Below are 11129 nucleotides of genomic sequence, written 5' to 3' on the forward strand. Positions count from 1 at the left end.
TTGACAGTCAGGACATGTTTGGGCAATCAATTTGGCGTCAGCGATCGATATAGTGAAATGTTTCGCCAAGACTTTGGCGGATTGATGGAAAAAGGCATGGGATAACCATGCTTGCTCCAGCACCTTAGGCACCAGGGCAGTCAGGGTCATATTAGTTAGCTGGTCAGCATGTGCGTTACCCTCTGCAAAAATACCGGGTAACATGGTGTGGCTCCACATATGAATAATACAATATGGGTGCACTCGCTGCTCTACCAAAAATAACAGTTCTTTAAATTTTAGAAACAAGTTTTCCTTTGGGATATGTCTCAAATTGGCCCTCTCAATGCGCTGAGCGACACTTACAGCATATTGCGAGTCCGATACAATATTCAAAGGTACTAGGTTTTTCTTTTTTTTTCCTTCTTTTTCTTTTTTTTTCTCTTTTTTTCTCTCTTCTTTTTTTATTTATTTAGCACATTTTTATTGAGAGTGCAGCACAGATACTTTCCCTGAAACAATTACTTCAAAACATTTATGAATATAAATTGTCAAAAATATGCTAACAAATTTACTTAAATACATACATTAAAAAAAAAACAACTGAAAAACAAATATTTAACAGCCTAAGACACATTCACAATGTAATTTCTCCATCATTTATGGTTTTTATCTCTAACACAAGAGGACACAAGTCTGAAAATCTGCATATATTAAGGTATCACAAAGCATAGAAAATATATGAAAATATCTACTAGCATTTGGCACAATGCAAATATTCTACCCCAAGAGAGAGAAACAGTGTAATATTTTGAGCTACACAGATTGTTATTCACGCAAATTGTGATGTTACAACAGCAACTCTTGTCTTAGTTGGAAAAACCCAAAGGTGGTGAGCAGGGGACACGGTGGTTTGTGAGAAAGCACGTTCAGGTGCTTAGCCGTCTAATTTAGCTGGATGAGGAACAATGTGATGTTTTCCTGTTGTTAAACGTTGCCATCTGTATCGCTGGCACAAAAATTATTTGTACTGGAGCAAACAATTTGTGAATAGCATATGCCAACAGGGATGTGCCTGTACCAGCAGCCCTTTTAGATTGCAGCGATGACTCACTGAAACCAAGTTTGAAGAGAACCGCAGTCATATCCACGCCACTTGACGCAGCCAGGTAGAAGATTCCTAGAGATACTAGTGAAATTCCAACGTGGAATGAAACCCCTACAGCACCATATTCTTTGAAAACTTTTTTCAGCTGCTGGGATTTACTGAGTTTGCGTTCACTGCTGAGATCTGTGGCTGCCTTTTCAGGGGATCCACCCACACCCTCGGCCGAGCTGCCGCCGGCGGCCCGCAGCACCAGCAGAGGGGCCGGCAGGCTGAGGGGGAGCCGGCCCGGGGGTGGGGGGGATGGCGGGGGGCAGCAGCGGCGGCGGCGGAGGGCGGCGGTGAGCGGGGTCCCGCGGGGCGGAGGGCCCGGGCGCAGCAGCGGGCGGAACACGGCAGCGCCCGGTGCGCGCGGGCGTGCGCTCAAACCTGAGAAACGCAGCAGCCGGCGGCGGGGCGGGTGTGCGGGTGCTCGGAGGTGACAGCGGGGGTGCAGGTGGCGCTGGACCCTGCGTTAGCGTTGCATTTCAACTCTATCCTTTGGAAACCATATCTCGGAAACCATTAACAATTACACCTATTGCCTTTTCGCGCTCCGCTTCCCGTTTCCCTGCCGCCATCGTAAAGGTTTTCCCTCTGCATTATGCTTCGAATGGCACTGGCTAGCCCAGTGCCATCCCTTGCCGCACCGTGGGCAAGCAGCGGGAGGAGCAGGGTTACCACGTCCCCCCTCCCGCTCCTCGCTGTGGACATTCAGCAGCAAAATGTCCCGTGGCTTGGCAGCGGGAACACCGTTTACCTCCGATTTGAAGCACAGCACCAAAAGCTCCGGCCAAAGCAGCACTGTGATGTTCTATGGATCCAACTCGACTGCATGCCTCTATCATTTGTACTAATGTAGTATTAGCAGGCAGGGCTTGGAGTATTTTCTTACAGTCTGTGTTTGCATTGTCCACTGCCAGTTTTAGCATAAGGGCCTCTTTGGCCTCGTGGTTGTCAATTTGTTTGCCCAAAGCGTCTCGCAATCTATCAATGAATTGCATATAAGGCTCGGTAACTTGTTGCCTACTGCTGGTAAATGATGGCTGGACTTTTCCAACTTCAGGCAACTTCAGCATAGCCTGGAGGGCCAGAGACGCGGACTGCCACAGGACGGCATCGTTGAGCCTAGCCTGCAATCTCGGATCAAGTAACGGCTCGGTCCCCATCAACTGTGGGATCCCGGCTCCCCGGAGGGGGTCGCCAGGCTGCCGTTCTATGTTACCTAGGGCGGCTAATTCGCACCCTTCTTTCCATTTTTGCTCCCAGAGTAATTTTTGTGTTGGCGTTAAAATTAGCGCAGCTATCTGACGGCAATCGTACGGCACCAACAATTGACCAGTCATAACATTTTCTAACAATGACTGAGTAAATGGTGCGTGTAATCCATATGTAGTCACAGCCTTTCTTAATTCTTTAATTAGGTCCCATTGGAAGGCATGATATTCATTTGGACCATTAGGTCGCACCTGCACCGGGAAAGGCATTCCTACCGCGTCCCCATCCTTTAGCGCTTCCCGGCGCACTAGCTCCCATCGTTCCCGCGGGTCGAAAGCTCAGGCCTGCAGGGAGGCATTATCGGGGGTAGGCAAGGTGGGAGCCAAGGGGGTTAGCGGGGAGGGGCTCTGCGGCGGCGGTCCGTGGCTCTCTTCCTTGTCATCCCCTAGGTCTATCAAATCGCACCGCTCTGGTGACCTTGCAGGCTCTGATCTCGGTTCGGCTGCTGTTATTGCCTGGGCAGTGGCGTTCTGTACTTCCTTTTCTGCCTGCCACGATCCTAAAGTCTCAGTCACCAGCCGCCACGTAGCCGTTACCTCAGCAGCATCAGTATCCCCACTGGACGCTGCTTCCCATATTTTTTCCTCCGCTTGGTCCCAAGTTTTTACATCAAATACTGTGGAAGCCATTGAGGGGAGCCCTTGTTTTTGCAAAAATTTCAATAATAGCTTTATTTTAAACGGATCATTTTTTACTCCCCTGTCTATTAGGAGTTGCATTAGTAGTTTCACTATAGCCTCTTCCTCTGCCGAAAGGCTAGCTCCCATGATCAATGCCCAGCCGCTCACCTGTCCTTCAGGTGATGTCCCGGGGTTGAAGCTGCAGTCCAGCTGTGAGCTTGACTCATTCGGCTGGGTTCCCTTCGGACGCTCGTGCAGCGCTGCTCCTCCCTGATCACGTCGGAGTCACCATTTGAAGGGATGCAAGACACAAACTCCTGATGGCTCTTGAACTGGAGACGTTTATTGCCCTTTTTCACTACTACATATACTTTCCCCGTAGCCCCACGCGCTGTCCACGCACCCGAATCTGTCATACAATTGGTTAGAGACCCTCAGACACGCGCCTCGAGCCAGCCAGCAATTGGCCACTGCCCAAAGCTCATCTTTAACACTGTAGCCAATTTACTTTATCTCCACCTTGCTCAAGTTTTTGTTTCTACCGCTTGTTTCCTCATTATCTCTAATTCAGGGATGTGTGAAGCAGCGCAAAGCCACCTGTGAATTCCTTTCCCACACCTGGGTGTCTGGGTGCCCCAAATTGGGGTGTCCCAAAGCCACCTGGGACACTTGGGTCACCCAAATCGGGGTGTCCCCAAATCTCTGGGTGTTTGGGTGCCCCATATCGGGGTGTCCCCAATTTCCTCGGTGTCTGGGTGCCCAAATTGGGGTGTCCCAAAGCCACCTGGGACACTTGGGTCACCCAAATCGGGGTGTCCCCAAGTCCCTGGGTGTCTGGGTGCCCCAAATTGGGGTGTCCCCAAGTCCCTGGGTGTCTGGGTGCCCAAACTGGGGTGTCCCAAAGCCACCTGGGACACTTGGGTCACCCAAATCGGGGTGTCCCCAAATCTCTGGGTGTCTAGGTCTCCCAAATTGGGGTCTCCCCAAATCCCTGGCTGTCTGTGCCCCCAAATCGTGCCGCCCCCAAGCCCCTCCCCCCACGTGTCCCCCCGAGACCCTCCCCCTGTGCCCTCCGAGGACACCGGTGTCCTCGCCGCGCCCCCCCGCAGGCACTGGCTGGCGGGGGCGTACCCCCAGTTCGCCGTCCCCTACTTTGTGTACGATGTCTACGCCATGTTCCTGTGCCACTGGCACCGCGGGCGCGTCAAGGGACACGAAGCCGGGCCACCGCCATCCCTGCGGGCAGCCGCTGGCGCCTACCTGCGCAAGGACCTCCTGATGGTGCTCCACCACGCCGCCATGGTGCTCGTCTGCTTCCCTGTGGCCACCGTGAGTGGGGGCAGGGACCGGGGGGGACACCTTCGGGACACGGGAATGGTGTGGGGACACGGGAACGGCGTGGGGACACGAGGGTGCCGTGGGGATGTGGAGGTGGAGGGATGGCGGCTGGGTGTGGACGTGGTCGTGGAGGTCCACGACGCCTTCGTGGGCTTCTTCGTGGTCACGGGGACACTTGGGGACACTTGGGGACATGGGGTGGAAGGACGTCACCTGGGTATGGAGCTACTCGTGGAGGTCACCACGCTGTGGTCCTTGTTGGCTTCTCCATGGCCATGAGGACAGATGTGCTCATGGAGGTCCACCACGGTGTCGTGGGCTTCTCCGTGGTCATGGGGACACCTGGGGACACCTGGGGACACTTGGGGACATGGGGTGGAAGGACATCGCCTGGGTGTGGAGCTACTCATGCAGGTCACCATGCTGTGGTCCTCGTTGGCTTCTCCGTGGCCATGAGGACAGACGTGCTCATGGAGGTCCACCATGCTGTCGTGGGCTTCTCCGTGGTCATGGGGACTCTTGGGGACACTTGGGGACACTTGGGGACACTTGGGGACACGGGGTAGAAAAAGGTCACCTGGGGATGGAGCTACTCATGGAGGTCACCACGCTGTGGTCCTTGTTGGCTTCTCCGTGGCCATGAGGACAGACGTGCTCATGGAGGTCCACCACGCCGCCATGGTGCTCGTCTGCTTCCCCGTGGCCACCGTGAGTGGGGGACAGGGACCGGGGGGACACCTTGTGGACACGGGAACAGTGTGGGGACACGGGAATGGCGTGGGGACACGAGGGTGCCGTGGGGATGTGGAGGTGGAGGGATGGCGGCTGGGTGTGGACGTGGTCATGGAGGTCCACGACGCCTTCGTGGGCTTCTTCGTGGTCATGGGGACACTTGGGGACACTTGGGGACATGGGGTGGAAGAATGTCACTTGGGTATGGAGCTACTCGTGGAGGTCACCACGCTGTGGTCCTTGCTGGCTTCTCCGTGGCCACGGGGACAGACGTGCTCATGGAGGTCCACCACGCTTTTGTGGGCTTCTCCGTGGCCGTGGGGACACTTGGGGACATTTGGGGACACGGGGTAGAAGAAGGTCACCTGGGGATGGAGCTACTCATGGAGGTCACCACGCTGTGGTCCTTGTTGGCTTCTCCGTGGCCATGAGGACAGACGTGCTCATGGAGGTCCACCACGCTGTTGTGGGCTTCTCCGTGGTCATGGGGACACTTGGGGACATTTGGGGACATTTGAGGACACTTGGGGACACTTGTGGTGGAACACCTCCTTGGTACGGAGCTACTCATGGAGGTCCACCACGGAGTCATGGTGCTTGTTGGCTTCTCCATGTCCCCATGTCCCCATGTCCCCATGTCCCCGTGTCCCCACATGTCCCCAAGTGTCCCCAAATGTCCCCGCGTGTCCCCAAATGTCCCTGTGTCCCCCCCCCCCCAGCTGTGGCGCCAGGGGAAGGGCGACTTCTTCCTGGGTTGCCTGCTGATGGCGGAGCTCAGCACCCCCTTCGTCTGCCTGGGCAAGGTCCTCATCCTGGTGAGCCCCGAAACGCGGCCCCGGGGGGACAATGGGGTGGCCGGGGGGGCTCCAGCCCCGGGGTCCCCAACCCCTTGAGTCCCCAGAAGAACATGGGGTGGTGGTGGGTCCCCACCCCCACGTGTCCCTCAACATCTGGGTCCCTGGGAGAACATGAGGTGGTGGTGGGCCCCCAAACCCTCGTGTCCCTCAACATTTGGGTCCCCAACCCTTTGTGTCCCCAACCCCTTGGGTCCCCAGAAGAACGTGGGGTGGTGGTGGGTCCCCAAACTCTTGTGTCCCTCAACATTTGGGTCCCCAACTCCTTGGGTCCCCAACCCCTGGGTCCCCAGAAGAACATGGGGTGGTGGTGGGTCCCCAAACCCTCGTGTCCCTCAACATTTGGGCCCCCACCCCTCATGTCCCTCAACATTCAGGCCCCCAACCCCTCATGTCCCCAGCTCCTTGGGTCCCCAACCCCTGGGTCTCCAGCATAACAGGGGATGGTGGTGGGCCCCCAAGCCCTCATGTCTCCAACCCCTTGGGTCTCCAACCTGTTGGGTCTCCAACCTGTTGGGTCTCCAACCTTTTGGGTCCCCAGAAGAACGTGGGGTGGTGGTGGGCTCCCAACCCCTCGTGTCCCTCAACATTTGGGTCCCCAACCCTCCATGTCCCCAACCCTCGGGTCCCCAACCCCTGGCCGAACATGGGGTGGTGGCGGGCCTCCATCCCACGTGTCCCTCAACGTTCGGGTCCCCAACCCTTGAGTCCCCGGGATGACTTGGGACGGTGGTGGGCCCCCACCCGACGTGTCCCTCAACATTCAGGCCCCCAACCCCTTGTGTCACCAGTCCCTGGGTCCCCAGCATGACTTGGGGTGCTGGTGGGCCCCCAACCCCACGCGTCCCTCAATATTTGGGTCCCCAACCCCTTGGGTCCCCAACCCCTTGAGTCCCCAGCATGACTTGGGATGGTGGTGGGCCCCCAGCCCCATGCGTCCCTCAACATTTGGGTCCCCAACCTTTTGTGTCCCCAACCCCTTGGGTCCCCAGAAGAGCATGGGGTGGTGGTGGGCCCCCAACCTCTCATGTCCCCCAACCCTTGAGTCCCCAGGATGACTTGGGATGGTGGTGGGCCCCCAACCCCACGCGTCCCTCAACATTTGGGTCCCCAATCCCTCGTGTCCCCAACCCCTTGAGTCCCCAGGATGACTTGGGATGGAGGTGGGCCCAACCCCACGTGTCCCTCAACATTTGGGTCCCCAACCCTTTGTGTCCCCAACCCCCTGAGTCCCCAGAAGAACATGGGGTGGTGGTGGGCCCCCAACCCCTCGTGTCCCTCAACATTTGGGTCCCCAGCATGACTTAGGGTGGTGCTGGGCCCCCAACCTCACGCGTCCCTCAACATTTGGGTCCCCAACCCTTTGTGTCCCCAACCCCTTGAGTCCCCAGAAGAATACGGGGTGGTGGTGGGTCCCCAACCCCTCGTGTCCCTCAACACCTGGGTCCCCAGGACAACATGGGGTGGTGGTGGGCTCCCAACCCCTTGTGTCCTCCAACATTTGGGTCCCCAACCCCTTGTGTCCCCAACCCTTCATGTCCCCAGCAGAACGTGGGGTGGTGGTGGGCCCCCAACCCCTCGTGTCCCTCACCACATGGATCCCCAGCATGACTTGGGATGGTGGTGGGCCCCCAACCCCACGCGTCCCTCAACATTTGGGTCCCCAACCCTTCATGTCCCCAACCCCTGGCTCCCCAAGATGACTTTGGTTGGTCCCCACCCCCACGTGTCCCTCAACATCTGGGTCCCTGGGAGAACATGGGGTGGTGGTAGGCCTCCAACCCCACATGTCCCTCAACGTTTGGGTCCCCAACCCTTTGTGTCCCCAACCCCTGGAGTCCCCAGCAGAACATGGGGTGATGGTGGGTCCCCACCCCACGTGTCCCTCAACATTTGGGTCCCCAACCCTTTGTGTCCCCAACCCCTTGAGTCCCCAGGAGAACATGGGGTGGTGGTGGGCCCCCAACCCCTCGTGTCCCTCAACATTTGGGTCCTCAGCATGACTTGGGGTGGTGCTGGGCCCCCAGCCCCACGCGTCCCTCAACATTTGGGTCCCCAACCCTTTGTGTCCCCAACCCCTTGAGTCCCCAGAAGAATACGGGGGGGTGGTGGGTCCCCAACCCCTCGTGTCCCTCAACACCTGGGTCCCCAGGAGAATATGGGGTGGTGGTGGGCTCCCAACCCCTTGTGTCCTCCAACATTTGGGTCCCCTACCCCTTGTGTCCCCAACCCTTCATGTCCCCAGCAGAACGTGGGGTGGTGGTGGGCCCCCAACCCCTCGTGTCCCTCGCCACGTGGGTCCCCGGGAGAACATGGGACGGTGGTGGGCCTCCATCCCACGTGTCCCTCACCCCTTTCCCCCCCCCACCCCCCGCAGTACAAGCGGCAGCACACGGCGCTGCACAAGCTCAACGGGGTGGCCATGCTGGTGACCTTCCTGGGCTGCCGCGTGCTCCTCTTCCCCTACCTGTACTGGGCCTACGGGCGCCACCTCGGGGTGCCCCTGCTGCGGGTGCCGGGGGCGCTGCCCCCCACCTACAACGCCGCCGCCGCCGCCCTCCTGGCCCCCCAGCTCTACTGGTTTGGCCTCATCTGCCGGGGGGCCTGGCGCCTCTTCCGGCCCCCGCCCCGGCACCCGCCCTGAGCCCCGCCGCCACTGCGGGGTGGGCGTCCCTTGGGGTGGGGTGGGGTGGGGGGGCACCCTGAGGTCCTTCGAGGGGGGTTTGGGGGGGGGTTAGGGGGCGGCCTGGGGCAGTTGTGGGAGCGGGGGGACTTCTGGGGGCGCACTGAGGTCCGTATGGAGGTCCCAAGGGGGCTCTAGGGTCCTTGTGGGGCACCCTGAGGTCCTTATGGGGGTCTTGGGGTCTTTAGGTGGCACCCTTAGGTCCTAATGGGGAGTCCCGGGGTCCTCATGGGGCACCCTGAGGTCCTTATGGGGGATCCCGAGGTCTTCAGGGGGCACCCTGAGGTCCTTATGGGGGTCTCAAGGGGGTTCCGGGGTCTTCAGAGCACACCCCGAGGTCCTTAAGGGGGTCCCAAGGGGGTCCTGGGGTCCTTATGGAGCACCCTAAGGTCCATCTGGGGGTCCCAAGAGGGTCCTGGGGTCTTCAGGGAGCACCTTGAGGTCCAAAATGGGGTCCCAAGGGGATCCTGGGGTCCTTAGGTGGCACCCTAAGGTCCTTAAGGGGGTCTTGGGGTCTTCAGGGGGCACCCTAAGGTCCATATAGGGGGTCCTGAGGTCTTCAGGGAGCACCTTGAGGTCCTTTTGGGGTCCCAATGGGATTCTGGGGTTTTTAGGAGGCACCCTGAGGTCCTTGTGGGGGTCCCAAGGGGATCCTGGGTTTTTCAGGGGGCACCTGGGGTCCTTATAGGGCACCCTGATATCCTTAGGGGGGTCCTGGGGTCTTCAGGGAGCACCCTGAGGTCCTTGTGGGGGTCCCAAGGGGGTTCTGGGGTCTCCAGCAGTCCTTAGAGGGCACCCTGAGGTCCATGTGGGGAGTCCTGGGATCTCCAGGGGGCACCCTAAGGTCCATACTGGGGTCCCAAGGGGGTCCTGGGGTCTTCAGGGAGCACCCTTAGGTCCTTATGGGGGGGTCCCGAGGTCTTTAGGAGGCACCTTGAGGTCCTTAATGGGGTCCCAAGGGGGTCCTGGGGTCTTTAGGTGGCACCCTTAAGTCCATGTGGGTGTCCCAAGGGGGTTCTAGGGTCCTTATGGGGCACCCTGAGGTCCTTATGGGGAGTCCTGAGGTCTTTAGGGGGCACCCTAAGGTCCTTATGGGGTCCCAAGGAGTTCCTGGGGTCCTTATGAGGCACCCTGATGTCCCTATGGGGAGTCCTGGGGTCTTTCAGGGACACCCTGAGGTCCTTACGGGGGTCCCAAGGGTGTCCTGGGGTCTTCAGAGGGCACCCTGAGGTCCTTATGGGGGTCCCAAGGGAGTTCTGGGGTCTTCAAGGGGTCCTTGGGGTCCTTGTGAGGGTCCCAAGGGAATCTGGGGACTTCAAGGAGCACCTTGAGGTCCTTTGGGGGGTCCCAAGGGGGTCCTGGGGTCCTTAGGGGCACCCTGAGGTCCCTCTGGGGGTCTCAGGGGGGTCCCCCCCCCACCCATGGGTGCCCGCAGGGTGCCCCCGCGCTGTCCCGGCGGCTGCATTAAAGGACTTTGGGGACGGCCCGGCTCCTCCTTGGGGACATGGGGGGGGGGGGGGATCGTGATGTCACCGCCCCGATGATGTCACAGCCCCGATGATGTCACCGCCCCGATGATGTCACCGCCCTGATGATGACGTCACCACCCCACTGCTGATGTCACACCCCTGAGGTCACTGCCCGCCGGGAGGTCGGGAACTGGGCCCCTTCCCAGTATGAACTGGGGCCATTCCCAGTACGAACTGGGACCCCCAGCCCCATCCCAGTACAAACTGGGACACTTCCCAGTACAAACTTGCACCCCCAGCCCTTTCCCAGAATGAACTGGGATCCTTCCCAGTATGAACTGGGACGCCCAGCCCCATCCCAGTACAAACTGGGATCCCCAGCCCCATCCTAGCACAAACTGGGAACTGTCCCAGTAGAAACTGGGCCCACTCCCAGTACAAACTGGGACCCTCAGCCCAATCCCAATACAAACTGGGCGCAGTCCCAGTGCAAACTGGGCCCTTTCCCAGTACGAACTGGGCGCGTTTGGCTTCGCCCCGCCCCCGTTGCCAGGCAACCGCCGCCGCCACCGCTGTTCCCGCCTCTTTTCCCTCCGTTCTCAGGCAACCGCCGCCATTTTGTCCCCTCCCCTTCCCGCGTTGCCAAGCAACCGCCGCCATTTCGCCCTGCCCCGCCGGGCTGCCCGCACTGCGCATGCGCACCTCTTCGCCTCCCATTGGCTGCCGCCGCGCGGCTTCAAACGGTCGGGCGGGAGCGATGGCGGCGGCGGCTGCGGCCGGTACGGGGAGGCTGAGGGCGCCGGGGGGGGGAATTTGGGGGGATCTGAGGGGAATTGGGGGGATCTGGGCGGCCGGAGGGGTTCAGGGAGGTTCTGGGGAGGGGGTGCGAGGCTTTAGGGGGTTCTGGCGGTGAGGGGATGAGGGGTTGTGAGGGGGAAAAGGGCTGAGGGGTCGTTCGGTGAGGGGAGAGGGGCTGTGAGGGGACGTTTTGTGAGGAGACGAGGGGCTGTCAGGGGACCGGGGGCTGTTAGG

General features: G+C 59.4%; 1 protein-coding gene across 1 annotated transcript; it reads left to right on the forward strand.

Annotated features, from left to right (window-relative positions):
* Positions 1 to 303: 303 nt before the first annotated feature.
* LOC310892035 (ceramide synthase-like) lies at positions 304 to 10108 on the forward strand (the record flags this gene model as incomplete). Its single annotated transcript, XM_083854217.1, has 4 exons — positions 304 to 377; positions 4050 to 4350; positions 5811 to 5906; positions 8323 to 10108. 4 exons carry the CDS (start codon positions 304 to 306, stop codon positions 8587 to 8589), a joined length of 738 nt encoding a protein of 245 aa, XP_083710343.1. The 3' UTR covers positions 8590 to 10108.
* Positions 10109 to 11129: the final 1021 nt, after the last annotated feature.

The sequence above is a fragment of the Anser anser genome, assembly GCF_964211835.1.
Source record: "Anser anser genome assembly, contig: HAP1_SCAFFOLD_133, whole genome shotgun sequence".
NCBI lineage: Eukaryota > Metazoa > Chordata > Aves > Anseriformes > Anatidae > Anser > Anser anser.